At 47.1% G+C, this 22,484-nt stretch overlaps 1 protein-coding gene across 1 annotated transcript; it reads right to left on the bottom strand.

Moving 5' to 3' along the window:
* Positions 1-267: 267 nt before the first annotated feature.
* Positions 268-22,111, bottom strand: SRD5A3 (steroid 5 alpha-reductase 3). Its single transcript, XM_088478786.1, has 5 exons — positions 21,755-22,111; positions 16,306-16,457; positions 7,900-8,088; positions 3,226-3,354; positions 268-1,129 (listed from the first exon to the last, which is right to left on the bottom strand). The coding sequence occupies exons 1-5, from the start codon at positions 21,964-21,966 to the stop codon at positions 870-872; spliced, it is 942 nt and encodes a 313-aa protein (XP_088334912.1). The 5' UTR covers positions 21,967-22,111; the 3' UTR covers positions 268-869.
* Positions 22,112-22,484: the final 373 nt, after the last annotated feature.

The raw sequence follows: 22,484 nt of genomic DNA, 5'->3' as shown, positions 1-22,484 counted from the left end.
AGAGTGCAGGTTTAACCAACCAGCCAAAGGCAGAACATTCTTACTGTAAAAGCTATATAGGTAAATGGATCTCCAACCAGTAGGTGGACCCCCCAAAGTAGAGTATGGATACACAAGCATTTAGGGGTATATTTACTGAAGTGCAGGTTTTTAGAAGTGGAGATGTTGCCCATAGCAACCAATCAGATTCTACTCAACATTTATCTAGCACCTTTTAGAAGATAATAGCTAGAATCTGATTGGTTGCTATGGGCAATATTTCCACTTCTAAAAACTCTCACTTTAGTAAATATACCCCCTAGTCTTTCTTTTGGGCTTATTTCCCGATTTTGCCCCATATTCTACACCCCACCTGCACACAAAAAAAACCAACTCACAAAACATGCTTGTATGTCCTGATTCCAAACTCCATACATGCGCTATTTAGGTGCCATTGAGTGAACCTGAGAAAAAAACACCATGAGCATTATTCATTTCTCCTGATTGTGTCTGCATGTAGAATTTTTATTCTGGTTCCCTTTAATGAGTATTCTGTGCAGAACACACCTAAAAGAAGTAAATGCATTGGGTGGGAAGCCGTTGTGTGAAGACAGTTGTTTTTTTTTTAAGGATGCAACTTTTGTTTAGTGCACCGCAGAGTTTCTGCACTTTGACACTTTTGAACAAGCGCTTTTAATAACAGTAATGGAAGTATGATTCTCCATTGTTAACTAGCAGACACAAACTGCATAACAAATACTGTGGTGTGAACAATATGCAAAATATACACATTGTCATGCAGTACAGGCTATTGAACACCTAAACCTCCTTTTGTGGTATGAGAACGTACACATTTAGGAATGTAACCGGATGCCTTGTTTAGTGTCCCTTTAAAACACATATGGAATGAATGCTTTCCTGTGAGCAGGATAAGAGTCAAATTTTTCATGATAGAACTCATGACACACTATAGCAGCCAATGACTGATTAAACAATACAAATAAAACTAAAAGCCACAAGGTCATGTGTGCCAATCCAAAGAGGATGGCTATAGATAGATAAATCAACAGCTCCGCAAAGTAGTGTGGACAGGATACGCTCTCAAACCAGTCTCCAGTGGGCATGAAATGGTTCATTGTGACAACTTTACCTGCAACACAGAAGAAAGCCATAGTGTATCAGTTATACTCCAAATAGAATAATAGATACAGGAATATATAGAAGTTTTAACAACTAAAGAGACAAATATGGATGGAAGTTCTTGTGGGCGAGTTAATATTAGGCTATTATATTATGTTGTCCATCCCCAGTTAATTGTAAAGTGCAATGGAATTTTCAAGCGCTACATAAAAAATAGAATTAATAATTTATTATCTATACTAATATTACAAGAATGTTGTGTCTGTTTGTTCCAAGCTGGCCCAAAAACTACTAAATCAATTTTCATGAAAACTGCACCATTTTGTAGTGGAAACCCCTAGAAATAACCTGCACTCGATAGGTCAAGTTAAAGCTGAGCAATAAAAAACCCAAAATGTATTGCCATTATCAATGCAAGATATACAGTAGGTGTGGCTCCTTGCACGCAGTCGGTGAGGGGAGAGGTGCTTTGGGCCTGCGTTCACATGAATAGGATAGGCTACACAGCAGTCTGTACACAGGGCACACACAGTCACTTTGGTGGGTGAAGGCGCTGCTGCCACAAGTCTGTATAGCGCTGCTGGTCACATGGGCCACTCCCGCGACAGGGCCCCTATGCAAAGCTATACAGCTAGAACGCCTCAAAAGTTATTAAAAGTGTGTTCCACAAATAGTTTTTTCTGTTGCTTTAATGTTGCCAATCCACTAAAATGTACTGATGGTAATCAAAGTGTCGTCTCAGTCTCTCCATAATTATAACAAATATTAGCTGATGTCTCCTTCTACTTCAGTGTTTGAAAACGTCTTTAACCCCTTGTCTGGCCTGCCTTTCCCTGACACGGTCGCATCTGATGCGAATGTGGCAGAAATGCCCACCAGCAGCTGCTGGATGGTGATCTATCAGCAACTGCCGGGCTCAGGAGGCCACTCCGCTACCTCTGAATCCCCCCCCCCCCCCGCACGCCCCCTCTCCCTCCCATGGGCACAACGACCAGTGATCCAGGCATGCTTTCAGGAAGATAGTCTTCCTGCAGCCCAACTTCACAGGGCTCAAGGCAGTGGCTGCTTCAGCTGCCTGCACTGCTCTCCATCCAGACTGTGATCAGCGATCCTTAGGATAGCCCACAGTCTGAAGCTCTCAGTTCCCTGCAGCTGTGCCTCCACCCAGGCATAGAGGCGAAGTAGTGATGGGAAAATCTCAGGATCACACTGCCTGCTGCTGGAATCGGCATGAAATGCGTCCGGCGGTTCAAATCTCAACAGCGGCTGCCCGACATGGGTGAAAATCCCGATCGTCCCCAAGTAAGTATTTACTAACCTCCCCCCCTAACCCTCCTTAGGGGTGCCTAACCCTAACCTTCCCCCCAGTGCCTAAACCTAATTCCCCCTTCCCCGCCGAATAAACCTAAGTCCCCTGGCGGGGGTGCCTTACCCAAAGTCTCCCCGGGGGTGCCTAACCCTCCCTCCCCCTAGCCAGGGCCGGCCCTAGCCCAAATTTTTTGGTATGCGAGTATATTTTTTGGCGCCCCCCTATGCAGTGCCCCTTTCACAGTGCCCGGGGTAGTGGTCCCCCCTGTGCAGTGCCCCTAGTAGTAAGCCCCTTATATAGTGCCCCAGTAGTACTCCCCCCACCCTATGCAGTGCCCCCAGTAGTGGTACCCCCTATGCAGTGTCCTTTATAAAGTGCCCTCAGTAGTGGTCCCCCCCCTTGTAGTGCCCCCAGTAGTAATCTCCCACTTGTAGTGCCCACAGTAGTATTCCCCCCTTGTAGTGCCCCCAGTAGTAGCCCCCCCTGTAGTGCCACCAGTAGTAGTCCCCCCTTGTGGTGTCCCCAGTAGTAATCCTCCCCTTGCCGGGCACCGGTCTCCCGGCGTCGGTAAAATGACAGGCATCTAGATTTAGACGCCTGTTATTTAACCCTCGCCGGGATAAAGCAGTCGGGAAGCCGGCCGTCAGGATTACATCCGCCAGCTTCCCAACTGCATACCCTGCTGCTAGCTACTCTTCTTCAGAAGCAGGTTTATACATGTCAAAAAAAAAAAAAATACTCAATCAGGTTTAAATAGCTATTTACATAATTTGATAATTGAGAAGCCATTTACTCACCAGATTTACTTTTCCTAAGATTAGCAAGAATAACGTTACACCTGTGCTGATGCAGCGATGCCCAGACATATAACAGCACCCCGAGGATATGGTACCAGCGCACTTGCAAAACAAGTTCTGTGACAGTGACTGAGAAAAGAAGAAGAATAGACAGCATATAGCAATACTGGTAACAAAACTACACCTAAACAAAAGCTGAGATGCAGCTTTGAAAATTTAAATGTAACATTAATAAGGGTCACTTGCCAAAATAAAGAAACAAGTATATTAGTATGTTTAGCCACAGGTCCGTTTCAATAAAGAGAAGTGTTTATTGATCTATTCGGTGTATACATGTTTACATATCATAGACGCTATGGCTGTAATACAGTTATAATAAAACTACTCTATATACTTATATTATAACCTGTAAAACTTGCACGGTTTACAAAACGTACAAAAAACACTGACAGCAATGGGCGCTTTTCTTTTACTTAGGAACACAATTCAAAGGAAGATACAAATCGTCATGGTACTAAGGCCCTCATTCAGAGCCACTCGCTAGCAGCAGTACGCTTGTTCCGAGCGATGTTCGCACATCTGCGCATTCGTACGGTTTTTAGTACGCATGCGCGAACCAGTCAGTGCGGCCGAAAATCATTTGTACGCAATATAGCGAGTGCCTGCTATTTTGAGTGACAGAATGAGGCGTATGTGGGTGGTAACAGGGGAAGGTGCTTGAAAACGGGGAGTGGAGATCCGTTCGCAGGCGTGCTTAAAGGTCAAAACGGGCGTTTTATGGGTGTGCATAATTAATATAGCAGCGTCAATGACCACGTCACTTGTTTTTTTTTAACTCAGAACTGCTCGCAAAATAGCGGTTGAAAAAACCAACCACAAGAATAGCGAGCAGTTCATATCCTGTTCGATGTACTCGATTAATCTAATAAATAGCGGACATGACGTATGGTGCGAGCGGCCAGGGGGGCGTTTTTAAGAAATAAAAGAGCGTATGTTTTGCTCGCTCGTTCAGACTTAGAGGTGTGAACAGACTGCAATGTGCGAACGGATCATTTGCATAGCCACCCCTTGTTTTTGAACGAACGAACGCAAATAGCGAACGGCTCTGAATGAGGGCCTAAATCCTCTATACATGGAAAATAAAGAGAAGTCCAGAAGATTACATCCAGCATATAATATATCCCCTGCACTTGTACAGGCACTATAAGAATGCAGAGGAGCGGTTATTAGACTGGCCAGAATGGGGGGTTGATCCAGCCAAATAATCATTGGTTTGCAACATTTTCCCCTTTTCTGGTTGGTTTGCTGGTCCAGTCAATTAAGGCTGGAAGTCATTAATAATCCTGGGTTTTTCTGAAGCATGGGAGGAATACACTTTATTTATTTTGCTAAGAATAGGAACAGTCTATTACTGCCGTTATCAGGCTCCATTGCTGCAGGGAGTAAGCTGTAGTGACAACATCACTAAAAACACCTTCCCTGTGTTCTCAAATGATGCACCACAATATAGTCCTCAAAAATACATAAAAGTTAATAAAAAAAAACATTTGCACAAAAAGTGCATTGGAATTATAAAATAGAAAATAAGGGCCTCTTTTATTGGTAGAGCAGGAATAAAGGCCTAAGTTGCTAATACACATACTAGTGTAATGAAAAAGTCAGCTACAACATTGTGCCCGTCCCTCTGTGTTGTAAATGCCTAAAGCTGCTATGCACTGTAAAAACACACATCCACTAGACGATTAAATTGAGCGATTGAACGATAACATTATCATTCAATAATCGTTCGCAAATCATTTACAAAAAGGTCTAAAACGACCAGCGATACACTGCCGCTGGTGGTTTAGACATCTATCATCGGGCAAAAATGCTGGTCAACCTGCCGATAACGTCAGGTTCAGCATGTTTGCAGATGACTGATGTGCCTATACTGAATGACTGCTCGCTCAGTGTAGGCACATCACAGACTGACAAACGACTGCACAATTACAATGTCCTAATCGTGCAGTCGTTTTGATGTCTTTTAGTGGATGTGTGCCTTAAGATTATGTCCAACGATGCTAGCGACTAGACCGATTCAGACCGACCAAAACTATCCCAAAAACAGCCGATAAACACCATACACATAATCCAATAATGATTTAGTTCCATACGATCATATCAATTCCAAATCGTCTTCCCGATATAGTGTCTCCGAACACACTGTCAGATAATTGTGCTTTCTGGGTGGAAAATACTAATTATATTAATGTTCTGGACAGAACAGGCAATACAGGAAGAGGAAGTACAATATTCACCATTACTGTGTTATTGTACTGTGCAAATGCTAGTTATATACTTGGCTGCTGCACCCTACTATTAATACTGTTGGTTCTACCCTGGCTATTATACCTGTGAGAATATTATCACTCCTGCCACCTGCAAGGGATACATCAGGGGTTGACAACATGTCACACGTCATCTGGCTTGGAACTACACGTGCCTGCATGCCCTGCCACGATACATGTCACTGTAAAAGGCAAGCCGAGATCTGTAGTTCCACAGCAATGGGGTGCATCACACTACCTTCCCCTGCTGTACTGACATAACGTTAGTTCGTCTGCTGAGCCGAGGAAAGTCACAGCTTATTTAAATTCAAATTCCCACAAGCGAGATGTGTGTACAATAATCGGCTTACATCGGGCAGAGGTCTGTACAAACTGCACTTTCTGAACGATAACAAAATGACGGGAATGTCATTAAGCAGCACATGCTTTATCGGGAGCCGATCCAACGAGTCCTGGTGCTGCGTATGCAATACACAATTATCAGCCTTATCTGACAGATATAGCCATGTTGAGTAGATAATCACATGGTGTGTACTCAGCTTTAGACACTATATTAATTGTGGCTTACAGCATTGAAGAAGAGCCACTACAGGCTTGAAACGCGTTGACCCACCTGTGTGCAGGACTTGAACTTCCAGGACAGAGCCTTATGCATGTGAGCGTCTGGCGGTTTTTTTCCAGATAATCTCCACCATAACCTTTTACCCTAAGGGACACTCACTACCTCAGACTGGTATGAACTTTCATGTGCTCAATTGAGCCAATTGCTTTACATACGCTTATCCAGAGCTAATCTATTGCATCTTTAATATTGTTGTTACTAGCTGCTCATTTATATCATATTCCCATTGGTCTAGTTTCACCTTGTCATATCCCCAGAGCCCAGGTTCACCACATACACACAATTGTTTTATAATAGAATGCCGCCTTTCCAACACACCAGTTCATCAAGTTTCAGCACTGTAAAAACCACACCGATCAACTGTAAGTGCTGTTACTGTGAAGTGAGAACATCTACAAGCAACAATAGCTCAGCCAAAAAGAGGTAGAGACAAGCGCACAGAACGGGACTGCCGAGTGCTGAATTGTTTGTCCACAGTTGCAACACTCACTACCAAGTTCCAGACTGCCTCTGGAAGCAAACTCAGCAGAAGAACGGTTCATCAGGAGTGGTGTAGAGAACATCGAACTGGACTGTGGAGCAGTGGAAATGCATTTTGTGGAGTGACAGATCACGCTTCAACACCTGGCAGTCTGATGGACGAATCTGGGTTTGACGGATGCCAGGTGAAGGAACCTTGCCAACTGTAAAGTTTTAGGAGGAAGAATAATGGACTGGGTTGTCTTTTTTTTTATGGTTTAGCCTGGACCTGTTCCAGCAAAGGGAAATAATAATTATCCAGCATAAAAAGGCATCCTAGAGACTTGTGTGCTTCCAACCATGTGACATAGTTTAGGGAAGGCCCTCTCCTGTCTCAGAATGACAATGACCCAGTGCACAAAGCGAGGACCATCAAAAAATATTTTAGAGCCTGGTGGGTAGAATTTGATTGGCTTGCTCAGCGTCCTTACTTCAACCTCTTCAGGCAACTTTGAGATGAATTGAAACACTGACTGCGACTTATCTCCTAGCATCAGTTCCCACCTTACTAGTGATCTTGAGGCTGGATGGATGTGAATTCCTCCAGTCATGGTACAAAATCTAGTAGAAAGCCTTCCCAGAAGAGTGGAGGCTGTTATAGTAGCTAAAACTCTGTATTAATGCCAATGGTATTGGAATTAGATATTCAACAGGCAAATATGGGTATGATGTTTGGGTGTCCGCATACAACTGGCCATGTAGTGCATTAGTAATGGGTTTTGTATGGAAACCTAGCAATATATCACAGTGTCGTAAAGTGGTTTGTGTGCAGATTTTGCAACAGTATGCCCTACCAACATATTTTTATATAATAAATAACATACATTATTATTTTGAGGTATGTTGTAGTTTAATTTTCCATTATGTTATTGCTGGAAGTAGATCCTTTATAGCTTTTCTTCCTTTGTCTCAAGAATCTGTATATTTGTAGTATGCTGACAGAGTAGGCAGTAGTTTTATCATTTGTTAGCCTATTGACTGAACTTCTCTTGGCAGGGGGGGTGCAGTCATTGCTGCCAGTTAGGCTAATTCTGTACCATCATGCAATTCTAATAGTACCCTGAATGGACAGATTACATCCAAAAGTCTGGCAATAACCAAGTGTGCCCAATATCAGGCCAGTCTAGTTGTGTGAATCAAGCAAGCATTTTTTATTGTTTCCTTTTTTTATGGCAGAGCAACATCAAGTAGATAGATGACACTCACCCCTGTTTTCCATCTGAGCATGATCAAGTAGGGTTATCTCAATGAGAAGGTAGTAGCCAATGCCAAGGCAATACTGGCCAAAGTGGATGACCCCATTGGAGTAAACACTCACAAAGAGACACTCGACCAATCTTCTGAGGCTGTGCAACCATAGCAAGAAGAAAGCCACAAGAGTGGAAAATTCTTCACCTACAGATAAAGGATACAAAATGCATTAACACTCAAGCCAAGACCTATGGAATAACTCTATAAAGGCCCCCATACACGGTGCGATATAGAAGCTGATCCGACGGATTGGAAAGATATCGCTGCTATATCATACCGTGTGGCTAGGATATCGGCCAGTGCGAGCTCATTGTGGGATTGTAGATCGCTCCTGTAGATCTTACATGCTGCACAAGAGATCTGGTGATGCAATGTACGATCCCATGCAGCGCTATGCAGGAGGTGGGGGGGGGAGGGGTGCTTGCATATCGGGCGTCGGCCAGCAGATCGCTCCGTGTGGGGGGCCTTAAATAAATATATATATATATATATATATATATATAACACAAGAGATATGGTAAGAACTTACCTTTGTTATCTCTGTTTCTACGAAGTCCATAGGGTCCACAGGGTTGACCTTGGGGTATAGGTTGGGAACCAAATCCGGGCACCACGCAGTTAAAGCTTTTAGCTCCCAGGATGCACTTGGGTCCACTCTCCCTATAACCCCACCCCCAAGCCAGAGGCACCTCAGTTTGTAAGTAGCCAAAGGCCGGAGGAGGAGAGAAAAAGAGAGAGAAAACTGGAACACTCGATAACCATACTCACAGAAATGGGAGACGGAAAACCGGTGACCAGTCACACAGCCCATTTGAAGCCAGGTGCGTCAGGGCGGGCGCCCTGTGGACCCTATGGACTTCGTAGAAACAGAGATAACAAAGGTAAGTTCTTACCATATCTCTTGTTTTCTACTTCAGGGTCCATAGGGGGTCCACAGGGTTGACCTTGGGGATGTCCCAAAGCAGTTCAACCAAAGGAGGGGACGCTCCTGTGCTGAGAGGAGATTCCGCCGCCAAAAAGGAAGCATCCTGAGAGGCAAAGGAAAACAATGCCTAGAACCTTAAAAAGGTGTGGACAGAAGACCATGTGGCCACCTAGCAAGGCAAAACAGCCAAGGCGCCACAGCGAGCCACCCATGAGGGTTACATGGCCCGAGAAAAAACAAGCAGCAACAACAGAAAGGCCTACCCATGGGTAGGCCCCTGAAGAAGACATACGAGGCCGTCCAGCCAACATATGGCCATAGGCCAGCCATCCTTTCCTGTTAAAACCAGAAATCTCAGACCACCAATAAGGAGTCCGATTTCCATCAGGAACTTGAACGGATCACATAAATCCACAGAGGCCGGACCACAGTCAATGAGGCCACACCAGCCGAGAGGACTGGGGACTGAATGGCCGCACCATAAGTTCCAGAATAATATGGAACCTAAAAATCACTAAGAAGAAACACAGGGTGAGAGCAACTCACACCCTGACAAGATGCCCTCCAGAAGAGGGAGCCACATGAGAACGCTCCCAATTCCGACACTCACCTGGTTGATATAAACTCCCTGAGAGAAAGAGAGAAAGCCAAAGCAATAGACCATGTAATGGCTATCACAACCAGCGGTTCCATTAACTTTCCCCGGAGTTAACGAAGAACCACTACTAACTCCCAAGGAGTCCCTAGGGAGGACAAATGGAGGCATAATCCAGAAAACACTCCAAAGGATGAACTGGATATCAGAGCAGAGCAATTCCATATCTTAATCATACTGACAGTGTAGAGATCTGCACTGTCAGGAAGGCCAGGCCGAGGGTGAAACCCAAGCCAGCCGGAAGGAATGCCAGAATATCTGGAAATCCTGGACACCAGAGGATCGTATCGACAGGTATAATACCATAAGAATTATGGCAGCCACAGTTTCTGGTAGGTCCCAGCAAAAGCTGATCCATGTGCTCTAATCATTCCAACGATGACAAAGCCAGGGAAGCCGTAAGACAACTGTAGGGACGCAGTCAAAGACAAACGACCCAGGTCCAAGGCAAACCCCAGGACCCTGAGACAACAGGTCTGGGCAGTGAAGCATCAGGAATGGAGCATCGATGGAGAGACTCCGAAAAACCAAGTACCCCTGACATCTGGGGCAATCAGGAGCCACCAGCAGGAAAGCATCTCTGTCTCGATTGAAACACTTCCCACGAGGAAGAATGGAGACTGGAAGAACCACTTCACCGACAAAGAGTCACTGAAGGTTGCTTCAGAATCCCCAGAGTTGGACTGTAACACCATAGTGTGATAGAGTCAGAAGGCCATGAGTGTCACCTCAGGAGGGCCCCCCCCCCTGCTCACCAGGAGATGAAACCTCTCTTGGGGAAGAGACTAGTCCCCGGGATGCACGTCGTGACGGCTGAGGACTCCCGCTTCCCGATGGAGAGCACCTGAAATGAACACTGTCGAGATGGTCGGGAGGAGACCCTCAGACAATGTCCGAATGTATGACATACCTGACATTGCCACCCAACGAACAGTATTGCTAAAAAGGAAGCCACTGTTCTGACCCTGTCGGACTGAACTTTTTCAGGTTCACCGGGAAACAAGGGCTATGCCAGAGTGAAGGCCCAAGACAGGCTAAAGTTCCAACAAGTTAATTGACAGGGTGGAATCGACAGACATGAAATGGATGCGAACCAGACACTGTCCTTAGCAAAGAATACCCTGGACGAGATGGTCATAGTCACCCGAAAAGGGACCGACTTGCCTCCGGGGAGAGCATCATCGTTTGAACAGTGATCAGACAGAAAAAACTTGTTCCATCTGGAGATAAGCCAATTATGGAAAGGCCTGGAATGGAAGTAAGCCCATTCCACCCTTCCAAAGGCAGACACTGAATAGTGGACCATGCATCCCAGAGTGTAAAGACATATGTCGACTGCGCAGACATCCATGTACTCCTAATGGAAGAGTGGAGATGCCGTCTTATGCCAGAAGAATTCTCAGATTCTGAGAATCCAGCAGGGCTCCTAGGTGAAGAATACCCAGAGAGGGATGCAGGGAGGACTTTTTCCCCATTGATTAAACGTCTGCACCCTGAAGAAGCCACAGTCAACCTGACCCGGCTGTAAAGTACCCCGGTGATCCTGCTAAGAGCAGGAGGCCATCCAGGTACAGGAGCATTGGGATATACTGAACAGAAGAACTGTCAGAAAATCCAAAACGCTGGTAAACCCCCGTGGGGCTGAGAACAGTCCCAAAAGGCAGAGCCCGAAAAACCATAAGTTCTGTGATACAGCAAACCTCAGTCCATGCTGAGGCAAGGTCTCTGTAAGTACCCGTAGGCACGCGTCCTGTATATCCAGTGATACCATAAAGTCCCCAGGTTCCAAACATAGTATGATGGAGCATAGGGATTGCCTCCTGAGCCCAGGTAGCTTTAGGAACTGGTTCAGGGAATTGAGACAGAGAATAGGCCAAAGAGGACCATTCAGCCACCGCACCAGAAAGAAAGCAGAACAACCAGTCCCTCGCTGGGGAGTGGGGATGGCCCAATTAGCTCCGCTTACCGCAACAACTGTATAGCTTTCTGGATTCGTAAGGCCCTGTTCGGGTCCGAATAAGGGCCTGCGTACCATCACATGGAAATAGGCCGCCTGAGCAAAGAGAGGGCGTACCCTCCTACCCACGTAGCCGCGGCAACTAGACACTAGTACCGGGCGAACTGAGAAAATCGCCATCTCCCAGTGGTAGGCCTGTCTCGTCATGCTGACGATATATCCGTAGGTTCAGAAGCAGGATCGGCTGGCAGTCCAGGCCTGCTCGGTTGAAGAAACAGACCTTTAGGCTGACCCAGAGGACAAAAAGACTTAATAGACTTAGTCTGAGGCCCTGTAGTGGGCATAGCTGAAGGCGGGAAATTTGTACTGCCACTGTCAAGGTCAGGACCCAACAAGATCTACCCTATAGATGGTATCTGCACCTCTGCATTCCCAGAGCGCAGCCATAGGGTATTACGGAGGATACCGTCGCAGCCGGAACTCTGAAAGTTAGGAGACTGGTGTCCAATATAGGCATGTCCACCTATGACAACTGCATATATTACGTGAGCGACCAAATACATTTGAACCCCAGACGTGTTGGTGGGGAAAAAACATTACAAATGCATCAGCTCAGTATGCAATAGTATTAACCAACCATGCTATAGCCATGGTAGGATGGGTAACAACCCCTGAAAGCGAGTATACTGATTTCAGGCAAAGTTACCACCTACGGATCAGAAGAATCCGACCACGCAGGAATGGGATGCGTAGTAACGTCTGTAATCCGACTAGTAACACGCCCATCCACCCCATGAGGGGCTCGTGATGACCCTCAGGGAATTTGGGACAGGAGGCCAAACACTGTTGTAATACCTCATAACTGGCAACAGCCAGAGTCCCGCCATGCGATCCCCCCGCTAGTCAGCAACAGGGAACCAGAAGGCACGTAATACTGAGGGTGTATGATACAGGTGCAGGTCAACATTCACTCTAACCAGAATGGACCTGCCACCAGCCCTAAAGCAGGGATAATAATACTTGAAATAGGCTTCCCCCCGTGTAAGAGGGAAAGAGCCCAAAACAGTATCCAGTTCACGGCAGAGCCAACTGGGAAGTAACCACAGGGCGTCAACCACGCCAATTTGCGTTTCGTAGAAAAACGACATCCACCCAGGGTGGCTGTTGTGGTAATCCCTGCAAGGGGCATGACAGACTATTGTGACACCAGGGAGAATTCATATACTCGAAAAACCCCTGCAGGGAGCGATAGTCTGTGTCACAGGGGAAGAGTGCAAGAAACTGCGAGATACCCTGAGATGAAAAAGGGCAGTATGGTGAAGTAACCCCAAGTGAGGTACAACAATGGGGCCCGCCCGGCGATCCGCAATTAAGAGGATCCCGAGAAAACAAACCGCCCAAGGGGGTCGTGAAAGGGGCCGGCACCCGATGACGCCACATACAGAACCCTTTAAGAGTTAAATCCTCCGCACTAACACCTGCAGCACATGGCTTGCAGGATAGTAAAAATGGGTGCAGTATAACGCTCTATCTCCTGGTCAGACATATCTGACCAAGCCTTGCGATCAAGCAGCGCTATACTGGTCCTGACTGATACTAAAAATTAGCTGCAGGAACCCATTTTCAGCGTATGCAACACACAGTTCCACTCAAAATATGGCAACGTGCAGCACGCAACCGTATGTGACAAACCTCACAAATATTAACAAGTATATAAATGTGAGGTCTCAGAACCACCCCAAGTACAGCTGTATTAGGGCAGATAAGGAAAAGGGATAGATATACACTGACAGGTGAGAGAATAAAGTACAGACAGTCAGCACTAGCATAAGTCACATACAATGCAGATATACACATATATACATACACATGTCATATAATATACTGCACTATTACACTGCATGCAACTTACCCAGATTCAGTGTCTGGGAAGGCTACAGCGCTGTGTACACTGACCTGATGGTGAGGTACGCAGGGGGACTGGACTCACTGCCATCTCCAGAGATTTCTGCTGCACCACAAGAAAATGGCCGCTGGAGACCTCAGAAGAAGCGTGGCCCGCGGAGGAAGCAGCTCAGCGACGCCAGACTATAGATACTGAAAGGCGCGCTGAGCTGAGGGGAGGAGCCGCTGTAACAGGGAAGGCTGCCTCCCCTGGCCGGCTATTAACCCCCGGGACGCCGGCTCCCTGCACCGAACACTAAGTCCCTGGTGGTCTAGTGGACACACGGGGTATGGGGAGCCCGCCGCCACTGCCGGTGCCTCCGGTCTGTCCCCAGAGACCGGAGGCACAGGACTGCATTTCAAATGCGCGGATCACCGCAAGCGGTGACCCGCGCCTTACCTGCTCCCCGTGGATCCAGCAGCAGTCCTGTCCTAGGCGCCCGCAGAGTCCGGCTAGTACAGACTCTGGGGTCCCGCTGAGATCCCCAGATCTGTACTGGCGTCTCAGCGCCAGCGGGGTGACGGAGCGGCAGCTTAGACGTCCTAAGGACAGTCTGACGCTGCCGCTCTGAAGAATCCAAAGTAAAAATAAAAAAAAATAAAACTTTGGCCTTTAGAAAAAATAAAGCTTAGGGGCTGCTAATCAGCTCCCCACTGCACTAAACGGTGACCCGACTCCGGCCGGGCACCAACTTAAACTGAGGTGCCTCTGGCTTGGGGGTGGGGTTATAGGGAGAGTGGACCCAAGTGCATCCTGGGAGCTAAAAGCTTTAACTGCGTGGTGCCCGGATTTGGTTCCCAACCTATACCCCAAGGTCAACCCTGTGGACCCCCTATGGACCCTGAAGTAGAAATATATATATATATATATATACATATACACACAGAGTCGGGTGCATAAATATTGGGACATTGACAGAATTTTCATATTTTGGCCTCTATTCACCACCACAATGGCTTTGAAATGAAACAAACAAGATGTGCTTTAACTGCAGACTTTCAGATTTAATTTGAGGGTAATTACATCCAAATCAGGTGAACGGTGTAGGAATTACAACGGTTTCTATATGTGCCTCCCACTTTTTAAAGGGGCCAAAAGTAATGGGACAAACTAAACAATCCTAAATCTAACTTTCACTTTTTAATACTTTGTTGAAAATCCTTTGCAGGCAATTACAGCCTGAAGTCTGGAATGCATAGACATCACCAGACGCTGGGTTTCATCCCTGGTGATGCTCTGCCAGGCCTCTACTGCAAATGTCTTCAGTTCCTGCTTGTTCTTGGGGCATTTTCCTCTTCAGTTTTGTCTTCATCAAGTGAAATGCATGCTCAATCGGATTCAGGTCAGGGGATTGACTTGGCCATTGCATAACATTCCACTTTTTAGCCTTAAAAACCTCTTTGGTTGCTTTTGCAGTATGCTTCAGGCCATTGTCCATCTGCACTGTGAAGCGCCATCCAATGAGTTCTGAAGCATTTTACTGAATATGAGCATACAATATTGCCCGAAACACTTCAGAATTCATTCTACTGCTTTTGTCAGCTGTCACATCATCAATAAATACAAGTGAACTAGTTCCATTGGCAGCCATACATGCCCATGCCATGACACTACCACCACCATGCTTCACTAATGAGGTGGTATGTTTTGGATCATGAGCAGTCCTTTCCTTCTCCATACTCTTCTCTTCCCATCACTCTGGTACAAGTTGATCTTTGTCTCATCTGTCCATAGAATGTTGTTCCAGAACTGTAATGGCTTTTTTAGATGTTGTTTGTCAAACTCTAATCTGGTCTTCCTGATTTTGAGGCTCACCAATGGTTTACATCTTGTGGTGAACCCTCTATATTCACTCTTGTGAAGTCTTCTCTTGATTGTTGACTTTGACACATATACACCTACCTCCTGGAGAGTGTTCTTGATTTGGCCAACTGTTGTGAAGGGGTTTTTCTTCACCAGGGAAATAATTCTTCTATCATCCACCAGTTGTTTTCCGTGGTCTTCCGGGTCTTTTGGTGTTGCTGAGCTCTCCAGTGCGTTCTCTCTTTTTAAGAATGTTCCAAACAGTTGATTTGGCCACACCTAATGTTTTTGCTATCACTCTGACGGGTTTGTTTTGATTGTTCAGCCGAATGATGGCTTGGTTCACTGATAGTGACAGCTCTTTGGATCTCATATTGAGAGTCGACAGCAACTGATTCCAAATGCAAATGTCACACCTAGAATCAACTCCAGACCTTTTACCTGCTTAATTGATAATGAAATAATGAGGGAATAGCCCACACCTGTCCATGAAATAGCTTTTGAGTTGACAATCCCATTACTTTTGGCCCTTTAAAAAGTGGGAGGCACATATAGAAACCATTGTAATTCCTACACCGTTCACCTGATTTGGATGTAACTACCATCAAATTAAATCTTAAAGTCTGCAGTTAAAGCACATCTTGTTTGTTTCATTTCAAAGCCATTGTGGTGGTGAGTAGAGGGCAAAATATTAAATTTCTGTCAATATACATATATACACACACACACATACAAATTCTCCAATTTAAGAATCAAGAGATTGGAGTATATTTACTAAGCTTTGCAGCAGTTCTGGCAGTGAAATTTAATATGGCAATAATATTAGATGCAAAACACTCCTGGTTTTGCATTTAATATTATTGGCCTGTTAAATCCTGTGAGCAGTTGCACAATCCCCCCTCCCCTCTCCATCAGTTTGTCTTGCAAGCAAGAAGCCACGGGATCATAGAGGAAGCTGGCTGGAGACTACAGCCAGTGTCTGGGTAAACTGAGGGGGGAAGTAGTTTATTTTGTTAACATAAATACATTTTAATTGCTAAAATTTACAAAGTGAATTTTCACTACATCACACTAACCTGGTACTTTGTGTTGTCGGTCCTTGGTGAAGAAATTAAGCAAGGATTGAATCCAGCCTGGCATGTGACCACCTAGCAGCAATGACCAAACAAGGAATCCCAGCAACGCTCCATTCCAGAAGACAGACACATAATAGAAATGAGAGAACCATCTGGATAATAAGAGATTGGCATAGGTTACAGCAAGTTTGGGGTTATATATACAGCTAGAGTTGCCACCCACCCGGGATTACTACAGACAGTCCAGAAATCTTGACATCTGTCCAGAGTCCGGGCTGTCAGCAAACCGGGACAAATGGTTATATCTGTCAGGTGTGTACCCGCCTTTACACCCAAATATAAACGAGTCTAAAAGCAATTAGTAAGATCTACTTGTTGATGAAAAATATGAGATATTATAAGACCTTACCTTTGTTATCTCTATTTCTACGAAGTCCATAGGGATCCACAGGAAACCTTGGGGTATAGGCGATGACGTCAGTCTCAGGCACCTCAATAGTTAAACTTGTGCTCCCAGTATGCACCGGCCCCTCTCCTATACCCCAACCCAAGTCAAGGCACCTCAGTTTCGTAACAAGCCAATGGCCGGAGAAGGAGAAGAGAGAAGGAAGAATTTCTGGAACACACAAGTATCACACTCTCACATACAGAAGTACTCTCACGAGTACGAAGAACCACCCTGTCCCTATGAAAAATCAGAAAGGGGGGGGGGGGATGACAAGAAAGAGCCCTCAAATCTGATACCCTTCTGGCTGAAGCACTGGCCAGAAGAAATAGTTTTAATAGTAAACCATTTTAAATCCAGAGCCCAGTGGTTCAAATGGTGGTCCTTGTAGACCCCTAAGGACCACAGTCAGATCCCACTGAGCCACCGGTGGGATAAAAGGAGGTTGGATGCGAAGCACCCCTTGCATAAAGGTATGTACATCTGGAATGGTAGCAATCCTACGGTGAAACAGTACTGACAGGGCAGAGACCTGCACCTTCAGAGAAGCAAGGCGAAGACCGTGATCTAAGCCTGCCTGTAGAAATGCTAAAATCCTGACTAATCTAAATGTTTGAGGATTATAACCTCTAGGGCGACACCATTCAAAGAAAGTGTGCCACACTGTGATAAATTCTTGTAGAAGCAGGCTTGCGAGCTCAGAGCATGGTGTTGACCACCGAGCTAGAGAAACCCCTGGAACGCAAGAGGGCAGTCTCAAGAGCCACGTCGTCAAAGACAGACGACTCAGGTCCGGGTAGAGGCAAGGACCTTGGGATAATAGGTCCGGAAGCTGCGGCAACAGAATCGGAGTGTCTATTGACAGACTTTGAAGATATGTGTACCAGTGACATCTGGACCATGCTGGAGCTACCAGCAGCATCAGACCTCCTTCCTGTTTCAACTTTCGGATTACCCGAGGTAGAAGGGAGAATGGAGGGAACAGATACACAAACCAGAAGGTCCATTTGACCGACAAGGCGTCCACCAGCAGAGCTTCCACGTCTCTTGTCCTGGATCCGTACCTTGGCAGCTTGCGGTTGTGCCAAGATGCCATCAGATCTATTTCGGGAAGGCCCCATTTGTTTACAAGAAGTTGAAATACTTCCTGATGAAGTGACCATTCCTCTGGGTGAACGTTGTGACGGCTTAGGAAGTCCACTTCCCAGTTTAGGACTCCTGGAATGAACACTGCTGATATGCCTGGTAGATTCACCTCCGCCCAAGTCAGGATGCGGGACACTTCCACTAGTGCCGCCTGACTTTGAGTGCCTCCTTGGCGGTTTACGTAGGCCACTGTGGTGGCGTTGTCTGACTGGACTTGCACCGGATTCCCCTGAAGTATGAGCTGTGCTTGTTGAAGAGCCCTTAGAACTGCCCTTAGTTCCAATATATTTATTGGCAGCACGGTTCCTCCATTGTCCACCTTCCTTGGAAGAAGTGTGGACCTGTCACTGCACCCCAGGGACAGGCGTCCGTCTTCAGGAGGACCCACTCTGGAATCCAAAAGGGGCGGCCCTTGGTAAGGTGACTTGTATGAAGCCACCAGGTCAGAGACAGACGTACCTCCGGAGACAGTACCAACGTCTGAGTTCTTATCCGGCGTGGAGATCCATCCCATCTGGACAGGATCAGTGTCTGTAGAGGCCATACTCCACCATGTCGCCCAGCAACTGCATTGCCGAGTGGATAGACACGCGGCGACTGTGCAGGCAGCTGCGAACCCGCTGCTGCAGCGTGGTTATCTTGTCCCTGGTTAAGAAACTCCTCTGTTGTTGAGAATTCAAAGCCCCGAGATGTAGTATCCTCTGTGAGGGCGTCAGTGAGTACTTCTTCCAGTTGATCAACCAACCGTGGCTTTGTAGCACTGTCAATGTCAGTTGCAGATGCTGAAGAAGCAATTCCGGAGACCTGGCCAGCAGTAGCAAGTCGTCCAGGTAGGGTAATAGACGGATCCCCCTGCAGCCACAGTCGGGCCGCCATAAGTTTGGTAAACACCCTGGGTGCCGTGGACAGTCCAAACGGCAGGGCCTGAAACTGGAAGTGTTGATGTAACACTGCGAACCTGAAGTACTTCTGGTGAGCCAAAGCTATCGGGACGTGCAGGTAGGCATCCTGTATGTCCAGAGACACCATAAAATCCTCAGGTTCCATAGCCAATATAATTGACCGCAGGGTTTCCATCTTGAACCGGGGTGGTCGAAGGAACTTGTTTAGGGACTTGAGATTCAGGATAGGCCTGTATGAACCATTCGGTTTTGAAACCAAAAAGAGTGTAATAATACCCCGTTCCCCTCTGGGGAATAGGTACTGGAATTATAACTCCCTGTATGAGCATAGATTGAACCACTCTCTGCAGTTACAATGCCTTTTCCTGATCCATCTGTTGTCCCGTAAGGCAGAATTGATGTGGAGGACTGTTTTGGAATGAAAGGGCGTACCCTTGACAGACCACTTCCCTTACCCGTGTCTGTTGTGGTATGATACCAACACTGGGCGAACTGAAGAAGTCGGCCTCCCACATTGGGGTCCCTCAAGGAAAGGCTCATCCCGTCAGGCTGAAGGTTTAGCCTCGGGCTTGGCAGCTGGATGCCTAGCATTCCAGGCCTGCTTTTTGGGCTTTGTGACTTTCTTAGTTCCAGACGGTCTGGGAAAGGAATGAGCCTTGGCCTTACTCTGAGAGCGGAAGGTCCAAAATGACTGAGTTCCAGAACTCGAGGGTAATGGGGCCAAAGGTAAACAGGCTGACTTGGCAGCCACCAAAGTATCCACAATTTTGTCCAAATCTGGACCAAAAAGTACCTGGCCATTAAAGGGTAAACCTTCTAACCCTTTCTTGGACTCAGCATCCGCCCTCCAACACTGCAACCAGAGAGAGCGTCTAGCCGACACTGCAGCCGATGAAATGCGGGATGTTAGCATACCAACATCCAGAGCAGCCTCATTCACATATGTGGCTGAATCTCTGAGGAAACATACCAGTTCCACTTGTTCACTGGTAGCTTCTACAGGCAAGGACGCCTCCAGGACATGAGCCCAACGCTCCATTGCCCTGGCCTCCCAGCATATAGCCATAGCTGGCCTAGCCACTCCCCCTGAAAGAGAATAAATGGACTTTAAGCATATGTCCACCTTCCTGTCCGTGACATCCTTTAATGATGACACGGATGGCATAGGGAGTGTTACACTTTTGACAAGGCGGGTAATATGAATCCCCACCTGAGGTGGAGTTTCCCATTTAGAGAAATACTTCTCCTCAAACGGATAAGTGGTCTCCAATCTCTTCTGTGGCTGAAGTCTCCTGCTTGGAGTTTTCCATGCTTCTTCCAAGTGTTCAACCAGCTGATGAGACAGCAGAAAAGCTGTCGCTGAACTTTTAACTTCTTTAAAGTAAGCATGTTTGGATTTGGCTACATACACTGACCTGCTTATAGGAGAGGTATGTTGGGGTGCCCAGGCACTGCAACTCCCGGTGAGACCAGCGCTTCAGCACATATAAAATGGCCACCGGACTCATAGGGGGCGCGTCTGAGGGAGGAGAGCTGCCTGCAACCGCCAGACCGCAGTGGAGCGGGGGAGGGGCCGGCTGTGCAGTACAGGGAAGGCCCACTCCCCTGGCATGCTATTAACGCTTGGGATGCCGACAACGTCCGCACGCTGTGGCCCGCTATCCCTGATTGTATAGTGTCAGAGCAGGCGCAATGCCTGTTAACATGCGCAGCCGCTTCCACAGGACCCCCACCTGGGAAGCCTACAGGACTGTGATGTCAGCTGGTGCCTGCTGCTTACCTTAACGTCCCCCGTGAAGTCCGGCCACAGTCCTGGGCGTCTGGGGGTTTTTGCTAGCCAAAACCCCCAGACACCCGCCGCGATTCCTGGCGCCATCCCAGCGTCTCAGCGCCGGCAGGGTGTCGGAGTGGCAGCATGGGCGTTCGCTGGACTGCCCCTGCTGACCACTCTTGTAGTTTTTAAAAGTTTTCTGGGGCTGTCAATGCAGCCCCTTTTGAAGTGAGCTGACTCAGTGCCGAGCATCTATGAAACTGAGGTGCCTTGGCGGCGGGGTATAGGAGAGGGACTCGGTGGATCCTGGGAGCACAAGTTTAACTATTGAGGTGCCCGAGACTGACGTCATCGCCTATACCCCAAGGTCTCCTGTGGAGCCCTATGGACCCTGCAGTAGAAACACACTGATACTTTTCAGAAATTGCATGCAACCATAGGGATCATTGCAGGTCCAGCGCTAGGTGTCTCAGCACCCTGTGCCATCCCATGTACCCCCTGCCCCTTCTCTCACTGCGCCCTCCCCCTGTGCTTACATATTCACTGCAACCGACAGGGCAGAGGCGGGAACATACCTGGAGCCGGCCCTGGATCATGTGCCTTATAACCAATGCACGGAAATGATACTAATGATCCCATCTGAATGTGTATCTCGGTTTTATCTTTTATATAACAGCTTCATAATGGGGGTAAAGTGCAATCAGGGAGATTGCTACTCTTCAGGGAGATTGCTGCTATTTCATGGAGTCTCCCTGACAATCAGGGACAGTTGGCAAGTATGGGGAACTCAAGGCACAGGGCTCTCCCCAGAAAATGTGTAAACCGGGTGGGGGCCTTCGCAATAATAAAATGTAACCCTACTGTGGTTTTGACCACGACCCCTGTGCGGGAAACTTAAAATAAAAAAGGTGGCAATATATATCATTTTATTTATTGGCTAGTTGTATACTATAACTAGGCAATAAATAAAGTTAAATATAAAGTTTTAGACTATTTACAAACTTTAAGGGGTTAATTTAGTTTAGAGGTATGCAACCTATGACATTACACAGCTATGCAAAGCCCAGCATGCCCACAACCACTAGAGAGCCACACAGTGTGTGCTGCGCTGAGCATGGTGAGGGATATACAACTTCGGAACTTCCCCCATAAGCCCACACTAGGGTGCACTAGCTAGGTCGCTACCTCTTAGGCAGATCACAGCGGCGCATCCAGCCAGGACGCCCGCCAATCTTCGTCTTCCCATAGCGGATGAGATCCTGGAAGACGGCGAAGCCAAGGGTAGAGTCGCGGGCATCCAGCAGGTGCAGGAACAGGGCCAGCAGGAAGCAGATATCCAGCAGCAGCCACCAGGCTGCTATAGCGCTCAGCAGCCCGGACATAGGCAGCGGGAACATGGCGGCTGCTGCTGCTGCTGCTGCTCGCCAAATGTACTACAGAAGTGTGTGCAGCACATCCGCCTGCATGCCGGTAGTACTACACCATCAGCATGATAACGCGGCCCTGCTCTGTATGGGAGTCTGTGTGCAGTGCTATATGAGCCTTTCACCCAGAGGTTACAGCTCTGCTGTATCACTGAGGATCATGTTACACAATGTGGCAGGATCATGGATTACTTGCTTCCCTATTACACTGTCTGTCACTGAGCTTTAAATATTGCCAGTGTTTCCTTAGTTAGAAGATAAGTTTCCTTATACTAGTGACACATTGCTGCACATTATCTTATGGCTGCATTACACTAAGGGGCCTTTGCTTTGGAAAATGAAAAGTTTACCAATCCGGGGCAATGTGCTGTTCCGCTATGGCATTCCCATAGAGGGTACAGTGTAATGAGGGCGAGTACCTGTGCCGCTACCCAGTGTGCTTACGCTAGCACTCTGCTTCCAGGTTTGGCATCGGCATCGTACTGCGCAGC

This window comes from Taudactylus pleione, unplaced genomic scaffold (genome assembly GCF_031769625.1).
Source record: "Taudactylus pleione unplaced genomic scaffold, aTauple2 ptg000218l, whole genome shotgun sequence".
In the NCBI taxonomy this organism is placed as follows: Eukaryota; Metazoa; Chordata; class Amphibia; order Anura; family Myobatrachidae; genus Taudactylus; species Taudactylus pleione.
Note: the sequence above shows the minus strand (reverse complement) of the source record. Positions and strands in the feature narration are given on the sequence as shown.